The sequence below is a fragment of the Calonectris borealis genome, chromosome 20 (assembly GCF_964195595.1).
Source record: "Calonectris borealis chromosome 20, bCalBor7.hap1.2, whole genome shotgun sequence".
In the NCBI taxonomy this organism is placed as follows: Eukaryota; Metazoa; Chordata; class Aves; order Procellariiformes; family Procellariidae; genus Calonectris; species Calonectris borealis.
In genome coordinates this window covers 1,216,418-1,239,722 of record NC_134331.1, presented here as the reverse complement: position 1 = coordinate 1,239,722, position 23,305 = coordinate 1,216,418, and the positions used below count along the sequence as shown (strand labels likewise).

General features: G+C 45.0%; 1 protein-coding gene across 7 annotated transcripts in view; it reads right to left on the bottom strand.

The window, feature by feature from the left end:
* Window positions 1-23,305, bottom strand: part of RPTOR (regulatory associated protein of MTOR complex 1) — a 160,885-nt gene that overhangs the window by 43,769 nt on the left and 93,811 nt on the right. For all 7 annotated transcript variants that reach the window (XM_075169350.1, XM_075169348.1, XM_075169346.1 and 4 more), the window contains 10 exons: window positions 21,876-21,959; window positions 20,309-20,419; window positions 14,497-14,571; window positions 13,801-13,866; window positions 12,965-13,156; window positions 11,543-11,683; window positions 9,453-9,570; window positions 7,878-8,018; window positions 7,284-7,442; window positions 109-227 (listed from right to left, as the gene is read on the bottom strand). In XM_075169350.1, the coding sequence (XP_075025451.1) occupies window positions 109-227; window positions 7,284-7,442; window positions 7,878-8,018; window positions 9,453-9,570; window positions 11,543-11,683; window positions 12,965-13,156; window positions 13,801-13,866; window positions 14,497-14,571; window positions 20,309-20,419; window positions 21,876-21,959 (1,206 nt within the window). The remainder of the gene's footprint in view (window positions 1-108; window positions 228-7,283; window positions 7,443-7,877; window positions 8,019-9,452; window positions 9,571-11,542; window positions 11,684-12,964; window positions 13,157-13,800; window positions 13,867-14,496; window positions 14,572-20,308; window positions 20,420-21,875; window positions 21,960-23,305) is intronic.

The following is a 23,305-nucleotide window of genomic DNA, read 5'->3' as shown; positions in this document are numbered from 1 at the left end:
CAGAGCCCTATGGATCTATTCAGTTCAGTCTACCTATGCTTTGCCTAAGCACGAAAAAAATTAACAGACAGAAGCCTCACAGGTGCACATGAACACAGAAGGACATACCTTGTAGGCAATACTGTTGAGAACTTTCATAGCCAAGTCGGAGACATCAGGATAGGGGTCGGCAGCTAGGTGAAGGAGTACTCTCCAAATTTGGGTATAAACACTGTTGAAACTCACACCTAAAATAATAAAAAACAAACCAAAAAACAAAGCCCCACAGCACATGACAATCCATCAACTCAAACTCTTTGATCTTATGTGAGAAAATTCATTAGAACTCCAAACATCACACTGACAGCTAAGGAAACATCAAGAGAAGAGCTCAAAAACACCCTACATGGGCATTTTGTCTCCATTTTGTCTTCCTTTGTGAACTCTGCAAGGGCTTGTAAAATGAAAGCGGGAGAAAGAAAAATAAATTAAAGGCTACCTAAATAAGCTTCAGCCAAACTGCTCGTTTTCTAGGCTCCTGAAGCAAATAATCTGAAAAGGCCAAACGGAAGATCAGATCAAGTCTTTGGAGCTCCTGAGCTAAAATACTAAATGGTATAAACCCACAGTTAATGGCTTATATTTTTATGGTTATTTTTATTGCTGTTTTAAGCATTAATACTCAGCTTGAACGTTCAGGGGTTTATATATTCTACAAGTTTACTAAACATCTAAATGTTAAAAATGAAGCTTTAGGACCTGTACCTTTGAGAAGCAGTAAGTCTAACTCAGCCTTTCCTATTGAGATTTGTATCAATTCCTCAATTGCCAATTTGTTATTTAATGAGAATATCTGCTGTTTGGTATTTCAGCAGAAGGGACTGACAGATTCAAAGTACAAATCAAATTAATAAGCATTTGCAACAACTGACAAAATTTTGTGAACATTTTATTTTGCTGCTTTTAGGTGAATCTTTAATTTGTTATTCTTTCTTCTAACCCTCACAACGTCTAATAGTTGTAACACCATCATCTGGGAGCTGAGCCATTTGGACAATATTAAAGTGGTTGCATTAACAAAAAAAGGAACTAAAACAGGGATTTCAGATGAGTCACAATCAATGGTAAATGACAGATCAAGCTGTTACTGCATTTCCTTTCATGTTTCTGGAGGCATCTAAATATAAAGTGTCAAGTTAGGAAGAAAGGGTTCCTTGGTCAACAAGCAGCTTCTCACCTTGCATAGCTGCTAAACCTGATACTCAAACCAACAGAAAATAGACTTGGACAGTCCAGTTTTGAACTTTGGCTGAAGGAGGCACGTAGCGCTCGGTAATAAGCTTCAGGAGTACGCACGCTGCACTTCATATGCTTGTCTGCACTAGCCAAGGGAATCTTTCTTCTGCCAGAAAAATTCCCCAGCACGTGAGAAAGCGTTCTGCAAAAGGCAAAGGCAGTAACCTAACTCCATCCTCTCATTTGACCAGCAAAGAAAAGGGTCTCTTACTCAGCTGACATCCAAAGGATTTTCCAAGTGGCGCCTCCTTACGGAGTCTCACGCAGAAATCTCACAAATATTTACGACAGCACCACTTGGACAGTGCTACCCATTTGCTGGGGGCTACCTATACAACAGACTGCTGTAGCCAATTCTAACCCTCCCAAGACAGCTAAAATACAGGGCCTGACAAAGATACAACAATGTTAAATCCACCCAGGAAAAATGAAGCTGATAATCCAAGAAAGCAGTAACTGTCAAGAGACAGTGGAGTCAAAGGGCACTGATCTGCCGTATTTGGTTTATGCCAGCTGAAGACAGAGCCCAAACTGCACAAAATCAAGGAACGCGTGAGCACGGCGTGCACGAGTTGAGCAGAAACGACTTAGAACGGTGCAGATCCAAGCTCAGGTTTTGGCTTTAGTCATAATAGGCAAAAGTCATTGTCTTTTTCAGAAACTCTTGTGTCCGCGTTTAAAATAAAGAAAATGTCAATACACAATAAAGTAAGTCTCCACTCAGAAGAGGGTTAGGCCTCCGAACCATAAAGGATGGTGATACAATGCTTGTCTGTCTTCTCCAGGCTTCTGACCATTTAGGTTTTATTTTCGCAATTGCCATGTTCATCCTGGAAGCTTCCATTACCAGGGAAAGAAAAAGGGGAGGGGGAAGGAGAAAGAGCAAGAGAGGGAGAGAGACAAAGTGCTACAAGCTGTGGGAGAAGAAACAGCCCCAGCCACGGAAGCAGCTAGCCAGGTAATGCCGTCCGGGGTGTGCCGAGAGCTCCACCTCCTACGTTTGGTCCTGTGCTAGAAGGTACATAGGGATCAACGGGAAATCTGAACGGCTTGATTTCTTTTAAAGCCCCTGAAAGGCAGTAAAAGGAAAGGGAGAGCGAGAGGGTACCCATCAGTTTTTCCAGCGTCTCTGATAACCCCCTCACTCATGACGCAGTCACGAAGAAAAAACCCAACGACATTTTTTATGCATCTAGGGGTCATGAAAAAACAAATTTAAGACAGAACTGTGCCAGTGCAATTCCTCATTCACTGGGCAGCCTTTGAAAAGAACAGCGGGAATTTCTACAAAGGCATCTCAGGCTCAGAGCTGGTGCTCGAAGGACTGGTCCCTTCTTCTGCCATGCTCCCCCCACCCGTGTTAGTGGTGTTCATTGCCCTGATTCAATCGAGTGACAGATCTGACGTAGCTCCTTGTAAAAACCTGAGCACCGGAGCCAGTGGGATAATGGAAGGCAGCAGAGGTGCCAGGAGGAACAGCGGCTTGATTTCATGTAATGGACTAAAATGCAAAAAATATCCACAAGATGCAAACAAAGAGCCAAGCAAGGGGGACGTGGTGTTAATCTAAGCAGACAGCTCTGTAATTAGTCAGACGGATTCAAAGCCAGTTAAATGGACCTTGCAGTATAGATTTATGTTTACAAAATGATTCCTCTCTACTAAGAATGTCAAAAATAAATTGCCTGCCTTTACAGACGACTTTGATTTTCTTTGCATATGCATAACTCTTAGTTCAATTTAACAGCAAGCATCATGCAATGGCCCTGAGGAAGGGACCTGGCTGAGGTCCTGCAGCCGGGTCACCGAGTACACAAAGGGTAGAACCACGCTGGATGCAAAAATGAATGCTAATGTTTTCATTTATCCTTTTTGTTTTGCCAGGCTTTGACAGGGTTTCTTTCTAGTCCCCTGTAAAAATCACTGCAGTGATTTTAAGCCTCGGTCTCCAGAAGAAGGTGCAGTCCACTCCCCACCCAACACAGCAGCAAAACTGACCAACGGCCGGACCAGCGCTGCCCACGCCGCGGCCCGGGGGCAGCTCCTGTGCCTGCACGTCCCTGCAGGGAGAGGCACGTTCCAGACTGGCAATGAAACATACAGCTGAAATACTGCAGGCTGAACGGTACCTGGGGACTCGGGTATCTGGGTCCCACCACGCTAATCCCACCTGCTTTGTAACGTGTACCCCGCAAGTCTCTCCTCTTCCCGGGAGCGACACGGAAGTCCTGCGAGAGCTACTCGGAAGAAGAGAACATCTGAAATCCTGATCGCTCTCTGAACTCCACTTTGACAAACGCGGACGGCAGCCTGTTCCTCAGAGGAACAGCAAATCAGCGTTCCTTGCACAGACCCGACAGTCTGCAAGCTGGTCTCTTTGCACGGGGCCATGCAAAGGGGTTCCTGCACACTCCAACCCCTGACGGTGACGCAAATGGCAAAGCACGAGCTTTTTAATGGTTCAACAGAAACCAGAAGCAGCTCATTAGGAAAAGGACGTACCCTCAGAGCAGGCACTTCCCCTGGACCAGGGCTGTCATAGCCGACATGAAAGCAGCCCACCACGCCCAGCCCATGCCACATCTCCTTAACTTTTCCATGCAGAACGTGAATGAGGCCAGAGCAAATAATGGCAAGTCAGGGGGGAAACATAAAACAAAAAAACCCAACCATGTTGCTCTGCTCCCAGCTATCACACACCGACATCTCTCTCCCCGTCCTGGTCTCCCCATTGCCTCAGTAATACCACACAAACTGCTTTCTGGCCTACTGAGCTATGCAGCATTGTCCCTGGCCACCGCGTTAGGCTCCTCCATCTCACCTCCATAACGTTGGGTATATGTACGAACTGACAGGAAACCTCTACATCAAGCTTCCATTTCCAAAAACCACTCAGATCCCTGTATTTTGCTACTCTGCAAGTTACTATTTATGAATACTGCTGGTTGACCAGTTACTTCTCATTATGACTGTGCATTTAAATATATTGCCTAGTGATAGAGAAGGAGGCTCTACCTGTCCCAACACTCACTCTCGCATTTGCTGCGGCTCACTGTCCACCTACATCTCTCACTTTCCTCACCCTCATTGCAGTAACCTCCTGCTGTAAGCGTTACTTAAGGGGAGCTCTTCAGAACGGATCCTGCGACATGGCAAACAGTTTTCTGTACCCAGCCTTTCCTGCTGGAAAAGAGAACTATTCCCCAGCATTTCATCGCTCCAAGATTTGTTTTCCTCCTCCTTTGATCATTCCTCAATATAATCTTTCCAGTGATGCTCTCTGCAGGACAAAGACTTTAATCATGCAGTTTGGATATGAATAATCAGCCTCAAGGTATGCAAACCCCCCATCTTGATTCCTTCCCTTTTCCTATCTTAAAACTAAACTAAACTAAAAATTTCCAGAACACCAAGATTAATGACTAGCTGTACGGAAAAAGTAGCAAGGCTTAGCTTCCCATCCAAACTGATCTCTTTGTTGACTAACCAAAAACTGCCTCTTGCCAGCTTGAAAACGTGGGCCAGAAATAAATGTCTCTTCTGGTAACAGGACTGTCTGGCCAAGGAACAGTCTGCCAGAAAACAGCACACCTAGACTAAAAGTACACGCTGCTTTGGGGGAGGCACTACCTGGGGGCATTTGGCCCACAGCGAGCTAGGAAGCCGTCTGTACAATGGCACAAGAAGGAAGGGAGAGCTTTTCCTCAAGTTTATGGGAAGAAGTACATCGTATGGTGCCGCAGTGTCAGTAAAGTGGAAAGACTGATCCAGAATAATCCCTCTAGCACCATGTTCCTAAAATCGCAAGAGGGGAAGAAAGCCCTGAACATCAGTGAATCAACCTAGGGAATGCAGAGTACAGAACACAGAATTAAACTGTGGTTGAAAACTTCTACTTTTATTATTACAGACTAGATTTCTGCTTTGCTTTGATTCTACCCATGTGCCCAAAGAATCCTTTTTACTGCTCTGCCTGTCTCAAATACTTGGCAGAGTTGTTACTGCAGAGCCAAATCACCATTACTTCTTCCAAAAGAGAGAACAAAACATTTCTTCAGTCAAGTCTATCACCCAGGTGGACCTGGAGCTCTGAGTTACCCCACTCTTGCTAGCAGTATAGCAGTATTTTACTGCACACTAAAGCTTTGAAGAAAGGGGTTAATCTGAGCCCGGGCTGGCTGTCCAGCAGCCACAGCACTACTGAGGGTGACGGGAGCTGATGGCATTTTGAAAACTCTTTCCTTGGGGAGCAGGAGAGAGCAGAGGCTGGAAGATGGTGATTCCTCAGTAGAAATGAAAAAAGCCTGGCTTTCAGCAGGCAAATGTTGAAGGTAATGGGATTCTGCGAGTTATGAATTTTAAACACTTCTATAAGCTCTGTCATTTCCAGCTGGATATGAGCTCTTCTGCTGGAATAGGAATGAGGGAGGCTTTGGAGAACTGCTCTTTTTGTTTTCCTAGGTCTCCCTCACTCATCTCCAGCTCATCTCTAGATTCTTTTCCAACTGTGCTGTAAAGCTCTTGCGAGACACGCACAAGCCGTCAAGCAGACACCAGTTTGCACCAGTGGAAATGAGGAAAACTCAAGTCCTAGCTTAAGATGGAGAGAAATTTCCTAATGTTCCTGTCACGCTCTAGAAGATCCAATTTCATTACCTACAATCAAAAGCAAATGAATTTATCCAGTTTCTAATGAACACATGGTTTTAAACTGCCACAGGGGCTCAAGAATTACAAACCCAGAATGTTTCAACTCAGGAGAGCCAAATCACCATGACTTCTTCCAGAAAATACAGAGTAGAGCAAAAAGCTTCTTCAGTCAAGACAAGTCTATCACCCAGGTGGACTCCTCTCTGAGTTATACCACTCTTTTCACTGATTTTTGAAGGCTAGAAAAATATGGGCACATTTACTGATTCCAAAAAAAATACACAGACTTCCCTCAGCATTTCTCTGCTGCGTGCTGCCTCCCCTGCTCCCTGGAAGGAGGCTGTTCCAAAAGCCAGGTCCTTCTGCATGTTGTCTGTATTATCCCCCCAAAACGGTTTAGATTGTCTGAAAAACTACAGCTAGTTTAAAGCAATGCTATTGTAGCAGTCGGACATGACTGGGAAAATTACTTGAAAAACAACCGAGTTGAACTAGCTTAATATAAACATTCCAGTTTTGTTCTATAAAAGAAATGCAAATAATCCATCACACGCAAATCAGCCACGCACTGCATAAATACAAGTAAAATTTCCTTTCCTTCTGTGTTGTAGCACTTTGCTCTGCAGAGTTCTGTGCGCTACCCAGAGAGTCAGATGCCGGGAGAGAAAGGGACTGTTGAGCAGTGTTAAAAAGTTCAGTGTGTTACTGATGTTGCGGCTGCTTATCCGGGAGGAAATAATGGAGAGGGCATTGGAGGCAGCGGGATCAGCCGTGGCGTTTTTTACACAAAAGCAGAGTTCTATGAAATACTCAGTCTTTTTGCTTTTAAGACACAACCTGGGTTTTCTCCTTTTCTATGTCCTATTTTAACAATGCACACATAAACCCGCATAGGAAATCAGCTAGGTGAGGCTTCCTTGGATGAGTAACACAAAGTGGCTGTGCTGTATAGAAATACAAGCCACATGAAAAACAACCAGGGGAAGCAGTTAGTGCCAGCGTACCCAGCTGCTATGTCCGTGGGATGGGGAGTCCTCGCCTTCACTCTCTAGCCAATGAAACTGCAGTGGACGGGAAATTCCTGTATACGCTACATTTTTGTTCCTAAATTCCTAACAGGACTGCTGTCCGTCGCAGTGAAGCGCACAGTTGGAGCCAACAGCTCTCATTTTCCCTCCATCATAGCAGGAGGGACTCTGCTCTGCCTAACCAAACACAAGAGTAATGTCTCTAGCGTTATGAGACATTTTGTTGGATTGAGATCTAGCAGGAGCTAAGATCCAAACTTTCCACAAATGCCAGTGCAAGCATGTGAAGAAAGGCAACACCAAAGGAAGGGTAGGAGAGTCTTTACTCACCTATTAGTGAATTCAGAGAAGAGTAAGAGCTGACGCGTCTCATCTTGTCAATAGTCTCAAACGACAGGATATACTCTTCGTTCTCAGGGCTGCCCAAGGTGCTGCTGGCGCTGCTGCTGGTGCTGAGGTTCCCGGGAGAAAACGCAACAGAGCTTCCAGCTGCCGAAAGAAAAGGCGGCAGATGCTGAAACAAGAACTGGTGGGAGAACAATTTTTACCCAGGCATAACAGCCCTTTTCTAAATCCTACAACACTCAATGAAGGTGTAGGCAAATCCACAACGTCCCCTTTTAAACACTAAATGTTTAAATACAGAGTAAGCATCAAGGGGTCAGAAATGGTTCAGCTAAAAATCCATGTATGTTAGGAAGTTGGAAGGCACGTTTTTAGTCCCTAAACACTCAGAAAAATCAACACTAACAACTAGAAAATTGAAACTAATCACGAGGGGGCTTCTCATCTAAGCCCTCGGAGCTGGCAGCTGGATAAAATGTTAGTTTCAGCTCATGTTGTTTTGCACGTGGTATCTCCTAGCTTGCAGAAGGCGGGGAAAGAAGAGGCAAAGAAAAATGAAAATTTTGAAATGTCTCTTACATTCTTCATTCAGGCTGAGGTTCTGCAAGGACTTGTTCAGGTTCCTAGCTGTGGTAACTGCTCGGATGTTCCCGTAAGAGCTGACGGACCGCAGCCTCGGTGTACATGGACCATCTCGCACTGGCGTCAAACTCCCACCCTCTGTGGATGCAAAATTTAGTAATTATAGATGTAACCAAAGCGATCACAGCCTTTTGGTTATTTCCCAGCAAATATATAACCCAAATACTACCAATACGAACAGAATTTAGTCATTGCCCCTTAGAATGAGGTACGACAAAGGATTCTCTGTGCACATTATCAGCAAGGACCACGTGTCTCTGCTGTTTAGGCTGTGATTTTGTTACATCCAATAAAACCAGGTGAGCCGAGCCTTGCCAGTGCCTGCAGACTACCCAGAGAGGCACGATGACTCTTCTCTCCAGGTCGATGCTGGGTTACTGCCCAGACATTGTGCTACGACACGCTGCTACAGCAGACGCCATTTAGAGGCAGCATTTGCAGGCTTCTGTCTGCTTCTGCTCATTAAAAATCCAGTAAATTTTGTCATTATAAAGAGTTATGAAAATTCTGGTTTCCTGACCAAATTTTAGGCCTGGTTTCAACTCATATTTCACCCATGACCTGGATTACTTATAATTTCCCAAACTTTCTTATTTTCATTCCTGAATACACACACAGTACCATGGCTTCAGAACAGCTATTTTATTTCACTGCAGAGGTGGCTGCATCATGGTGGGGGGGCCAATGCCTCCCGTGCATCCTACTTATAAATACTTCAGGATTCTTTTGGATAAAGAAAAGCACTATATAAACTGCACGTAATGTTTATTTCCTGCAGCAAAAAGGACAAATGTGGAGAAGCTTATTTTCCAATATGATCTAGTTATTCAGACAATAGGGGGATTAAACTACTCATTGCAGAGACAGCACGTGCTCTTGTCTCCAAAGCTTCCATTGCAACAGTCCCATTATCCTTCAAGATTTCCAATGTACTTAACATCTAAAGAAAATGTGAGGTTAGCAACAATTTCACCGGGGCTTTTCATTGCTCACATAAAGCAACAGGCACAACAAAAGGGATGGGACCATAGGCACAAAGCATAAAGTTCTTCACTGCTGCTTGTCTGGTGCTTTGCAGCAGCAAAGAGTACAGTTGGTTCATTGTTCTGTGGTGAGGCTTCTCATTAGGTCAACACGACACTGAAGTTTCATGTATAATTTGAGGGGAAAAAAAAAAAGTCCGGTAAGCCTGTGTACTGCCTCGACAAATATACTTCAGTCTTGATCTGAAGGGAATCCCTTTGAATTTGACAGTCTCTACAACTTGCTGGTGAGCTATAGCTGTGTTTTAGATGGAGAGTCAGCAGAGGATGCATTTCTCCAGTGCAATATATTATAGTGCTAAACAGACATCACAGCTACCCACCATGTCACTCAACTTTGTGGCACCGGTGCTGTTTGATAAATCACCACCAGCAAGAATTTCATTGTGTTGGGCAAAGTCCTTAAATAAAAGTTCCCAAGTGCTCTCAGGCTATACATTTCCTGCCCACACAAACACAAAACACCTACCTGTGGCAGCTGGAGAAGGGAGAGGGTAATTCTTCTCTTCTTCCATGAACTGCAAGGCAACGGTGCAGAAATTGCTCTCATACTGAACCACCAGGTGACTTAAAGCCACCACCAGCTCCTACGGAAAGAGCAGAAGAAACAGGTATTTCATGGTTACGTAGGTCAGAGACAATGGATCAAAGGGAAACACAGAACAATACAGTCATTATTGTCGATATTATTGGGTGGCCATCCAGACTAATAATTTTACCTTCACTTCACAGGGATGAACTGAAAAAAGCCAGAGGACCCTGTTTCAAATCTAATTCTTCACAAGTCTCTTATTCCTGAACAGGCTCCCACCGCTCTTTGATTCTGCCCAATATTGTCAAACCGATGCAGCGTCACAGACAGCACTGAACTGGTGACCAGCACCCAGCTCCTTCTGCTCCTGCGCACGCTGCAGTCTCGCCCGTGAGAAGCGTTTGTTTCCTGCAGAGCAGCAAGGGGCTGTGCCGAGGATCGGTGTCCTCGGCGCCCCGCAGCACAGCCCGACCCTCTCCCTGTGCCGCACACGTACGCACGGAGCGGAGCGCTCGTCCTACAGCCTGTCCTACGCCTGCTCTGAGCTGAAGGAAACAGAACCTGACAAGAGGCCCCTGGGGACATGGCTCAGCTCTTCCACAAAGAGCCCGGCGTTCGAATCCTACGCTGAACGGCAGAGCCTTGCGCTGGCCTGCACCGTCAGCAGCTAACACGAGAACGGTGCTGCCTGCCTGCAAGGGACCATCACCGTTCACTCTCACGGCTGCAACCTGAGAACCTGAATTAGCGGGGTGGGGTGGGGAGGGTAGAGAAGGTGAAGTTCAGACCCTCAGTGAGGTGCTGCTTGCTAGGCACTTGGAACAGCAAAGAGGAGGGGTGAGAGCTGGCTTTGGTTGCTGTTCTCTCTTCAGGGGACTAACCTCCAAAAGAGAGATTTATGAATCTCAAAGAGCATCTAGTGTGACATGCATATTTTTCTTGAATTAAACTGATTAAATGCTGGAACGAGACAACAAAAATTATTCCTCATAATGCTGCTGACAACTGTCAGGGCATTGACGTTCCAGTTAAGTAAACACAAGCATTAGGACACCTAAGTACACCCATCAAGAACAATCCAGAATGTCAAAAACTATTTAATGTGCTATCGATATACAATGGCACATCTACAATGGTAGAAATTGTAGTTCTCCAAAACTTGAAGAATTACTGTCTGTCATCCATCCTTGTGGTTTCTAAAAGCAGCAAGATCTTTTTACTGAACAGAGCTCTCATGTTCTCTCCACAGCACTCTTACTCCCTCTCCTCTTCCTGCCCTAGGACTGCCACATACTCCACGTTTCTAGCAACACGTTACTATTGCATTTAAAACCTGAGAACCTGTAATGTAAATTTTTGCAGTCAAAACAGTAATCAACAGAAGAGCATTAGTAGAGGAGTAGCCCAGCAAGAATTTTCAGTGTTTTGAGCACCTGAAAAAGACTTCAGTGCAATTGCTCTCCTTCCTTATCCCTGTCTTCGCATTCTCCTTAAATGAAAAAAAAAAACAGGATATAAAAATTCCCACAAAATCCTGGGACTGTTACTCCTATTTCAGACATTTGCTTAGTGGAATACATGAGGTCCAGTGTTAAGCAGCAGAAATATTTTGCTCCGAACGACAATCTTGTCAACACCTGGACACGATGACATACTACACTTTACCTGCATTACTCCTGTCAGTAGGCTCCTTACACTGCAGAGTAAATGTTGTAACATGTGCACTGAAAAAGGGCAAGCGGATAAAACAGCATCCCAGGACGCTACTGCCTGTGACCACCCTGCGCGCGCAGCGTAAGGCCCGGTGCCACAGCAGTAGGCTGATGCTGCTGTTTTCACTGGTGTCGTCACGCGTGCGTGGTGCTTCTCAGCAGGAACTGAAGTTAAAAGACTTCACGATGAAACATACTTCCAAATGAGTCAAATTCATTGAAAAGTCTATTAAATAATGCACGCTCTGATTAGGCATCGTGCAGAACTCATCGGCATGAATCCACCAAACTTCCGTACCGCCAGCCTTTCCGTACCTTTCTAACCATGGGGCTCCCATCGTTGATGAGCTGGGCCAACATCATAGCTACATTGTGATCGATGGTGGTGGAGTGATCGGTCCGTTCAGCTGAGTTGCCCACAAATGTTCCCAGTGCAAAGACTGCAGCACAGCGAACCTGTGAGACACAAACATTCATTATTATTTTCCTCTTGTTTCCAGCTCGAAGTTTGCCAGTGGGATTTTTTTATCCCCACAAATGGCATCTCTGGAAACCTGGACTACTGTGTCAGGTAAATAGTGAGGGCTAAACAGAAGCCCATGGAGAGTAAAAAACAAAACAGATTCAGTAAGGCACTGAGTTTAAGTATTCACACATGCAGGAGTATATTTAATTTCCCAGAATACTCGGTGACCTTCCCATGGGTGATTTTTCCAGTTGACGTTGCCTAGAATATTAATTAACAGGAATGAGGTACACGGGGAGTTACTGTTGGGATGTGAAGCTCTTTAATAAGAGTGCTGAACTACAGTCTTCAGAGAAGGGCTTACAGAAAGGCAGAAGATGATGGAAAAAAAGAAAAGGAGAAAAGACAGCAGCTCAAATCAGGGTAAACTTCGCCAGATCACAGAAAGAACAGAGGGATCAGATGGCTTGGTAATCTTACAGCTCGCCTTGGCGGAGACTGCAAACGGTGGGGATTCGGTGCAATCAGCCACTGCAGGATGGGCTTCGCAAAGCAGAAACGCTCGTTCTGGCTGCTCAAAGCGAGGTGCGGGTGTGCCGTACGGACAGTCAACCTTCACATAAATACTGCTTATAACACGGGGGAAAGATGGGGCCAGAGAAAGGAGGTGGAGGATGCAGGACAGAAAGACTGAATGTGAAGGGGAATCTAATCTTTAATCACTGCACGTCAGCAATGGTGTTTATCTCCAGGCTTACTTCTCCCACATGCGATGTGATTTCACTGGGGTCTGACAGGCTCTGTCAATCACAGCCAGGCTCTGCACAAGAACTGCTTCTCTCTTGGAGAGTTTGTCACAAAGGTAAAACACGTTCAATTAAAGATGTATTTTCACACATACCAGGAGGAGAACAGTTTTCGTACTCGGCCAAAAAGACTAGAGGGTTTTTTGCAACACACAGTGCGTTTTGGGACCACATTTTTAACAAGCTTCTGATATGCAAGTAAGCAAAACCCATGGTGTTTCCTAACTCTGGTGCCAAGATTCCAGGGCTTTCAGGCTGTATGAACTCCCCCTGCATTTCTTTGGTTACTTCTCTTGCAGGGTTTGGATGATTTGCACCACCTTGAAGAAACAGCAGTAAGATCTTTCTTTGAACCAGACACAATCGTAATGTTCATGAAGGCCCTGTTTTTTTAAGTATTTCTGTAGCCCTCTGCCAGAATTCTGACAATTCAACTGGCGTTTACTTAAGAAGTTGGATTTTTACCTCTGGGATTGGATCTGAGAGGAGGCTGTAGAGCTTTTCATGAGCGCTGTCTCTCACACCACACCACCGGGCTGAGTCAAAGTTCTGCCAAATACGTCCTAAACAAATGGCCACCCACTGACGCAGAAGAGGATGCGGATCATTTAACTGCTCCAGGCAAATAGCAATCAGGTTTCCTTGAAGGCAAGCTTCCTAAAACACAAATCAATGCAATTTATTTTGGATGACAGCTTCCCACTCCATCATCGAAAAAGAAGATTATTTCTGAAATAGACAGGAAATCAAGAGAAAATAATTATTCAGCGGTTATATACTGATTTTGTTATAAAATACCATTTGGAAGCAGCATGAAGGGAAGGTCAACTACATGCTGTTACAGCTACTTAAGTAGTTGAGCATTAGAAATACTTCCTGTAATGCATAAAGCCTGTTTTTTCCTCATTGGAAATACTCCTTGCACCTGTCAGAGCCCCAAGGTTTATGGCTCATTCCATATACCCTTCCCAAGAACTTTATCACAACCATCAAGTTTCCACTTGACAGGAACTAGGCACTATTTCTTTGATAGCACGTCAATGCGCTGCCTGGAGGGGTAGTTGTCGAGTGACTTGTGTCCTTAACCTCCACTTCCAGGTGCCAGGTCGTAATGTGTTTGTCACACCTCCAGGTCAATTTTTCTTTTAATCCACAGAAAAATAATGTAAAGCAATCTTCTATTTCAGTTTTCCAGTTCAGGGTTGTGCTTTAATACAAGCCAGGACACTTTTATGAAAGCGAAGGCACAATGCAGAGAAGAGGTAGGACAGAATGAAAGGAAAAAGGATGTTAGGACTCACCTGTCCAGTGTTGTAGTTGTTAACAATTACAGCCAGGATAAAAGCAGTCATTGTCCTGTGTTCAGCCTTAAAACAATATACAACTAATTGTTATCTAGAAAACAGGTCAGAGAACAACCATATGCCATGCTTTCTGAAACACGAGATTATTCTAAGTGCAGTTTGTATCCCATTAAAAGAACAAGAGGCAAAGGAAAGCTAGAATTTTCTTGTCATCCAGTCCTGTCACTAGTTACACCTGAGACACTCCATCAGACTGCCAATACGATCCTCCCAACCAACCTCCGTATATTGCTCTGGAGGAGGCATACAAATACCTGTCACAGGAAACCACAAAAAAGTTTTGCAGAGGGAATCACGGAAGTTAAGTGCAATTAGGCTGCCTCTGCACCCAGCCCCCAGGAGCCCCCCGCTCCCATCGTCACCACTGCGTAATCTGCGCTTATGTAACTTCAAACAAGTTTGCAAATTCTTGTTTGGTTTGGCTGCCTCTGTCACGCAACCTGCAGGAGCGTTTTGGCCCCCGGTCACTGACTGCACGGCTCAGCACTGACTCTCTCCAGCAGAGCAGTGGGTGTCACGGGAGGCGGAGGCGGGAGGCAGTCCTACGTTAGCACCAACTGCATCAGAGCAGCACCAGATAAGCTAAGACAAGCTAATGCTAGAAGAGTCTGAATAAAGATGACTTGTCCTTACTGGCATATACGGATCTGCCAAAACTGAAAGGAAATACTTGTGACCGTTGTCCTTCACAAGGTCAGCTTGGCATGACTGAAAAATGAGACAAAGAAAAACACAATGAGTGCAATAACATAAAAATATTTTTTCTCCAATGATGTATGAATATTTCATGTCTTAATCATTTTTCTCAACTCTCGTTTTCATATGAGAAGCAAAATAAACGGCAAGCCCTCCATTGGGGCTGCAACCAAACATCCCCGCAGCAGAAGGGCCGACAGCGAAGAGCAGCGTCTAAAGCAAGGAACCCTCTGCCACCCTCCAACACGACAGAAACAGTAGCTGAAAATGTGACCTCCTGCTTAGGAGAAGAGTTAAATTTGACAGTTTAACAGAGTTAAATCTCTGTTCCACATTAAACCTTCACCACTATTTAAGAGCTATCAAAGGCAAAACTGGGGAGGAATCTGATTAATTTTTTTTTTTTAAAAACATTTAACAGAATAAAAAATATGTAAGATTAGAGCTTCTAAAAGCCCCTAGTCTAATTCTCCACTTGATCTCCAATCCCATGTCAAGGCAATTAGCTCACCATAGGTCAGGTTTGCTGGTAATTGCTGCTCCCTGTCTTCTAGGTGTACAGTTAGGTATCTACATAACCAGTGTAAAACCCTGGTCAAATCTGTAACGTGCCCCAGTTTCCTTGCAGAGGACGTGATGGTCACACGCTAGCTACCAAGAGTCAAGAAAGCAGCTGGTGCTGCATGCTCAGACAGAGGTGGGCACCCCGGCTGCCAGGCACGCGGCTGTTGCAGATGCTCTTGGGGTCCCTCCTCTGCCCCCCCGCTCTTACCCATAGGACTGCAGGGCTAGGGAAGCTTTTGGGCGAGTCTGGTGAGTGACCCTTCTTTAATAAACGCAGCACCCCCTTCCCCATGATTGTGGAAGGTGCAGTTTGATAGCACAGCCCTCGCCAGATCCTTCTGTACCAGTGTGGCTGATCTCCCAGCTCAGCCTGGCAGCCAGGATGCGAGGGTCAGTGTCTTGTGAATGTTAAAGTACCATCTCCCACCAGCAGGACAACTCTTGGAGACCGCCGCACGCAAGAAACTTAGCACGCATTTCTCTTACAGTGACCCACACCACCGAGCGATTACCAGTAGATCTGTAAGGGCAGGGGAGGAATTATTCATTCTTTAGATATTCATTCTTCATATTCTGTCCAATCCCCCACCTAGGCAGAACTAGATTTTGACAAGAAGATTTCAACTCATCTACACAAACGAGACTAATCGCCGTAATATTTGGTCGAGGGCTAACATGCATTGAATTGGTACAACAGTAGCATGTAGTAGCATGATCTCCTACTACACACAATCAAAAACTGCAGAGCAACTCCACCATCTTTAAAAGCCCATATGGAGAATAATGCAGCTTTTCCTGGGGTAGTATCAGCAGTGAAGCACATGGTGTACACCGTGTTTTTGCTAAGATACCAACTCAGGCTTCAGGTTGACACATTAGGGTCAAACCGAAAGAATACGTACAACGAAAATGAAAATTTAAGGGAGGAAATACTGACTTGGCAATCAGCTTCCCCCGTGACTGTGGTTCTATTGTATGCTTCATGCCAGAGACACGATCATGTATTTTTTATCAGGCATATAAGGTGAAGGAGGGAACTAATTGTTGAAAGGAGAGGGGATGGCAAGACAGAGATGCAAGAGAATATTTTATTGCTGAAGGGAGTAAAGATGCTGGTTTGGCAGACCAAAGAGCAGAGGGAATGGATTGATGCCAGGCTGCAGCTACAAGAGGCTTTCCTGACTTCTGTGTAATGCTGCACAAAAAACAGGCTTCCTTTTTTTCCCCCTTTTCATTCTCAGTGTGAATACTTTTTGTTCCTTACAAAAAACAATCTCTTTGCTATAATGTAGGCAAACAGACACCAACAAAGAGAAGGCTGCCCATCCTCACACTATTTATTGTGCTGCCACTGTTACCCAAAAACCTGAGGCTCGAGGGAGGGAGGCAACGTCTACAAAGCCAGCACACTTGCTCAAACCCTCCCTGCTTAGATCCTGTGAACAATCTGGAAAGCCAGCATCAGTAACACCTCCTCCTCAAGGAATAAGCAGCCACACTTGTGAATAATAATACAACATGACCAAAACAAGCTGCAGGCTTGGTGTGAAAGTTCAGAACTTACATAAAATACAAAGTTCCCAGTGCTGGGGAGGGACTAGAGCACAGATCTCCTCTTTCTCCTTAATATGTTACATATGTGCTATGTAACTTACCCCTAAAAATCTCACAGGTTCCTGGAAAACAGCAGCACTGCCACAGCTCAGGGGCGTCCTGGGCGACCACGCAGGTCAGTGAACCCTCACCCCCCCAGGTGGGTAGCTTTACCAAATTATCCTCAGGGAACACTTAACTTGGTATTTGTATTAATCATAAGATAGAAATGGGAGTCACAATCCTGCTAACAAAGGACACATCTGGAAAGTAAGCATACCATTTATGTCACTCCATTCCTTTAAAAAGTATGAGAAATGTTTGTTTTCTATTGCCTTCAGCCAATTCTCTGGAGTGGTAAGACCTCTTTTTCACTGTCCCGCTTTAGTAGTATTCACATTTTCAGTACTGTTTAATGCGCAGGTTTTTCTGGACCTACTTATTCCTGACTGTAATCCTTACTACAGGTGGGGGGATGTTTTTTCCTTTAAATTCAAGTATTTAAGATTTAGAAGGTGCTGTTTACCAAACATTATCAATGTGGCATGTAGCAAATTCTTAACCTAAACTGTATTTGCAAGTGTTATAGCCATCTCCATGTGGCAGCACACAACACTACTCCTGCACCAACCTACACCTGCCAGATACCTACAGTAGGCACCTTTGAACCATCACTTGCTGTGCAGCTCTGCAGGTGGATTGTCTAGAAATCCTCCAGCAGGCTTCAGGCAGAGACGACTAGAGTCCTCAATGAACAGCCTACGAAAAATCATCTGATTATACGTGGAATTAAAGCAGATTAAACTAAATATTCCAATGTTTATTAGGGACACCTATATACCACACACAAACAATTCTGTCTGAGGTGCAATGTTTCGATAATACCGTTGATTTATCCTGTAACTTTTATGACAAAACACAATTCTTCACAGCATACCATGCTTACGGAAGGTATCGCCTGAACGGACACATGGCACGCTACGCTGCTGCTCATGTCAGAACACCCTCCTCCTGCCTCCCTGCCAACGGGAGGGAGGGACCAGAACAGAAATGTTGTCTTAGCAGGATATTCTGCTCTCCAGGGCACTCGCGAGTCTTACGTAACTCGTGCTCAGTCACATCCAAATGCAAAGAGGAATGAGCAACCAGCTGAACTCCAGTCCTAACGAAAGTGATTTCATCAGCCACAGTCTCCTGAAACCAAAGAAAATACACGTACAGGGGGCAACAGATGAAGGAGAGAGACAGCACCGTACAATCATTGCGAGGATGAAGATTATCTGGCAGGATGTTTGAAAATAAACACGCTCTCCTACGCTAGGGCAATGGCTTCTGCCTGGATGATGGAGGTGGCACCCACTCGGACCAGAGCCGCGCCAGGTAGACGCACGCCCAGTGCAGGCAGAGGATCGCACCCTCAGACCCAGGCACCCACCCCACGCGCAGCGCTAACGCTACAGCGATTCCATGCAGCCTAACAATTAATTCCTGCGCCTACCCTTCGGTGAGCGTCTCCTGCCCGCCCTCGTACTCGCGGAGCATGCCCCTGCAGTTGTCATCCCCCCGAGCCTTGGAAAAGGCACCTCTGACGGGCAGCGCAGCGTGCTCTCCGCGCTCAGACAGGTCACAAACTGCTGCATCCCCGGATCAACCAAAACACTCCAAGACCATCGCTCATCCTGGAGCATGCAGATACTGGTCTTGTGGTTCGTTTAGATAGATTTACCCTCTGGAAATGCAGGGCGTTGGGGAAGCGGAGCAGGCTGTAGCATTAGAGAACTGGGAATCCACACAACACGCACGCTGCGATACCGGTTTTTGTTAAACTTTGAAACTGAACTTGTTTCAAACATACATGGCCAAACCTTGTATCAGCAGAGGAGGGAAAAGACATGTCTGTGTTGATATTTAGCATAAGACAAGAAAGTATTCTCTTAGCTTCCGATATGACGACGTATTTGTTCCCTCAAGCCACTCCCCGTCCCCTCCCTTGGCAGCATTCCTGCTGAAGTTGCCCTCTCCTCCCTTCTCACTTGCACCACTTGTTTGCGGAGCTGGTGAGTGAAACAGCGGGAAAAAAATCCTAATACAAAATTTACGAGTGTTTTTGCTGTTGTTTTGTTTTAAAGCACAGCCTACCAACGGAGTGGGGCAATAAAATAGAGTATGGGAGCAATGTGATGGTGGCAGGAGAGGATAAGGGGGAAAGAGCCCTCTCAGACTGGCTTCACCACCAGAGAAAGCGAAGGATGGCACGACACTCCACGTAAATTATACATGAGCCTGCTCTGAAACGTACCTGGGGCTGAAGCGTCAGCCACGGAGAGGCATGCATCAAAAACAAGCTTTTCAAGAGTAGCTTTAAGATTAATAGTTTTCATTTTCTTTGCTTTCCAAAATCCTCTTAGGATGTTAATGAAAATATATTTATAAAACTAAACCTGACAACGCTTGATCAACAGTGGGGGACAATTCCAACAGATTCAATATTATTCTCCATACTGAAATGGAAGAGATATAACAAAAATAAACCCCCAAATAGGCAAGATGCAACTCCTACAAGCAGTTCAGACAATTTCATATCAGCTTATAATCGTGCCTGCAATTAACTGTGCACACCACTCCTAATAATTTTACATTGCTCAACTAATTGTACCCACAAACCACAGAGTCATATATATGACTATGCAAATTTATCTATAATTACTTACCTGCTTAATCATTTATTAAAAAACCCACAAACCAGAGCTCTGGTTAAGGCCATCTTTAAAAATCAGGGCTCAGATTTTAAACCTTATCCCTAAAGGTGCCAAAATATTGTAGAGAAGATCAGAATCACGGACCGGTGACAGGAGTCACCTCTCTTCGGTGGGCGGTAAATACTTCTATGGCAACCATCTTCAACGCGTCAGCATGGGCATTAGACTCGGAGCAGGACTTACAAGTTGAAGTCACCAAAAATTACCTTCACTTTATTCCTAGAAAAATTCTGTGTCTGAAGACTACCCACAGCCTGTTTTGACAACTGACAGGAATGGTCTTGAACAAAGCAAGTTTGATAACAACCTCAAGTGAACAAATTGAGGGAGGTATGAGTGTGTGCACGTGCGCTCTCACCTGGCAATACGTGGCAGAAGATAGGAGTGCATTTTAAGCCCCTTCAGCAAGCAAAGCAACATCTTCCCCAATAAAGATGCAGTCAGTGAGATCTAATGGCTTTTACCTAGAGCACCTACAGCCTAGAACCAGAGGGGAACTAGGAACTGCGAGATGTTAACGTGAGGTCGCAGCATTCACAGACAGAGCAAACGTGCTTTCAACCCGTGCAGGCGTGAAGAGGTGGGCAGCCACCCCGCCCAGCGCCAGCACCTTCGCGGGGGCTTCCCGTTCTCGGAGTTTCAGGAGCTGGCTTTCAGACAAGTCAAATAAATCAACGGGATAATACGCTGGCCTCCAGACAATACAGCGTCTCTTTGAAGTACCTCCGGAGAAAGTCTCAAGTCTAAAGCAACTGGATAAAGCAAACGGGGGCGGGGGAAAAAAGGCAGGTTGCTGAAAGCCAAAAGAAACAGCCAAGTTCAGAAGTACTCACGCTGTCCACTGCCAGAATTTTGGCCCAGATGAAGACAAGGAGTGGTCTCAGCTCACGAGCTGAACTTTGAAGTAGCTTCAGCACGTACGGGAAAATGCCAACAGACAGGGCCTGGGAGCCAGAGAGAAGAGCAAACCCTGGTGAACGGCTCGGCTTTACTGCAGAGGCAGCACCGCGCAGGGGCAGGACCGAGCGCGCTGCGAAGATGCGGCGTGTTTAACGACACAGATGAGAAATCTGGTAGAAAGCAATTTCATACATTTCCAGTAAAGAGGGGAACCCTGTGTATTTGTCTATTTCTCATTTTAATCTTGCATGTCACCAGATATTTTCAGACTCATTTGGTCCGCAGAGACTCAGAGTTAATCTAGCACTAGCTTTTACGCGTTACAGCCTGTGCTATTTTATGCTTCGTGATACATTGCGCTCTCCTCAGATGGGGCCATTTGCTCTCACAAGCAAACATATTGCGAAAGCTCAATAATTACAGGCTTCCCACTGGAAATTAGACAGGCCTCTCGCCTGATACAGACTTTTTACCAAGACTTTTCCGTGGGATTAGCCTATGCCCACAGGAGGACATGCAACACGTTAAACCTCTGAGAATCCCGCCGTGACTGCAGATACCCTTCCCAAAGCACAACGTAACGGAAATGTATGGTGAGGGATTGCACTTGCAGCGCCGGGCTCCCGGGGAGTTACCACCCACATATCCTGGCAGCAGCTGAGCATCACCCAGCGATACGTATGTAAAGCACGTAATAGCCAGAGCAAAGGCCACTGTGGCTGACCTGCAGCTACGTTTTGACCCTCACAGAAGTTTATAATCCAGGTCTCAAAATCACCTTTATTGCATGCTTTCTTCCTACCACTGAGGGCTAAGCTGTCTGCGAAGGCATGCAGAGGGGAGTCTTGGCTGAGATGAAGGAGGAAGGTAAAGAAAACCACTAAAAAGCCCCATCTTTTAGCTATTGAGCTATTCCATGACCAGCTGGCAGTTCGTCTTCATCACTTTTATCAACAAATAGCTCTATTTACAAGTGTTTTAAACTGCTCCTCTGTTTAGTTCTTATTTATTATCTGCACTGTGCTAGCCACTTTCCAAAATGCAGAAGGCAGCTGCCGCCTTCTCAGAAGAGCTTATAAAATCCAGAGACCAAATAGATAAAGGAAGAGAAGAAAGTGATGCAGTCAGTAGGCTGAGAGAACAGATGATAAATATATGTGCTATTTCTTTGTTATTTATTTTACATGACAAACCTTCTTATTTGTCCCAGACATTTCCTCCTGTTTTGTCCCTTACAATATTTTACACTAAACTATTCCCAAGGAACTCCTCTTTGTTGTAAAGCAAACGAACAGCTATTCGGCCTTTTTGATTAATACAAACCACTTTTCTTTTAGGGATGCTTGCTCCATTTCATGCACATGAACACATAAAACACTGGTCATTTGTCAAATCTGTGGAATATCTTCCAAATCTTCCTTCCATAAATCATCATTTATATTTATCGCCTATACTGCGATAAACTAGACTTTTACAAGACAATATGCAACATCCACGCACCAAGCTAACTGCCCAGGGACCCAGGTCCAAAAATCTTCCCAGCAAATCAAGAGCTCGCAGCCGATGTACCTGGCTCAGCAGCACCTGCAGAGGAGAGGGATAACGGTTATTGCTAAAAAGAACAAAAATCCTTGCAACTGCAGAGCAAACAAAGAGGACCTCAGGATTGTTACATGACTTTGAACAAACTGATGGTCTGAACAAAAAAATTTGGAAGACAAACCCTGACTGCTGAAAACTGTCACCCCACTGAACAGTGTCACCAGTGGGTTACTGCCCCTCCTGACAATGCTCTTCTTCGTGACGCTTCTGCCGACGCATGCAAACGTTTTCCTAGGAATGCAGTTATCCTCAATCTCCACATCATTGCTCCACTTGTTCTCCCTGCTATTTTTTCTCTCTAGCGCAGTGGCTCCTGTGCGGCATAGCTCTGCTAGATGGAAGCAGCCCCTATGGACTTCAAATATTCTCATTGTACCACCTGCCTTTCCCCAGTAAAGCAGCAACACAATTGGATCTGCAGGAAGGATTCAAAGGTGAGCAAAAGGCCCAGCCTCCCATTACTCAAAACAGCTCAGAAGCAGAAAAAGAGGCTTTGCTTTCCTTGGCAAATCGATATAAGAGACTTAAGAGGGAAGCAAAAGGTCACATTAGTCGTTAATAAAAATCTCATTAAAACGGAGTCTGACAACGATAATGAGGTGGTAGTTTACTGGCTTATACCTACCCTGGTGTGAAATATTAACAGACAGACTTCCAGTTCTTAATCTCCTTAACAGATGTAAGATATTGGAATGCAACGTTTAATCCTCAGTTTAAATTGAGTAACATCCCTCAGCGTGGGTCTCAGGGAAAGAGGCTCGTTGATTTAGCTCCCCAATTCCATTCCCTTCTCAGTGTTTTTCCACACTGCATATTCAAATTAAATTATTTTTCATGTTTAATATTGAAGAATAACTACATTACTTGGCTCGTGTCTCATACTATGGACGACTGATACTAGGTACTGAAGTGGTGCAGAGGCAGTCCAGTAGAAAAAGATGGCTACAGGGGAGAGTGTGTTTCACCTCTGAATATCGGAGCTCAGGTCTCAGGACAGGTCATAGGAGAAAGGATTTTGTTCATCCTGCCCTATTTGGCACCAGCCTATTCCATAAACTTACTACAGAACTTGGCACGGTTAACCATGTGCTTTAAAGACGCCCAGCACAGGAATAACAGGGGCAGCTGTCTGAGATTAAAGCAGCAATAGAAACCAGGGCATGGTAGAAGCTGGGGCAGCTGAAACAACAGGCAGGAACATGTCAGGTGCTGGTGCTTACACAGACATGGGAGGCATACAGATTTGACAATACTGTTATTATCTGACCTTCAGAAAAACACAAGTAAATCCACAAATTCTGTTGTTGCTGGGAAAAAAAAAATAAATG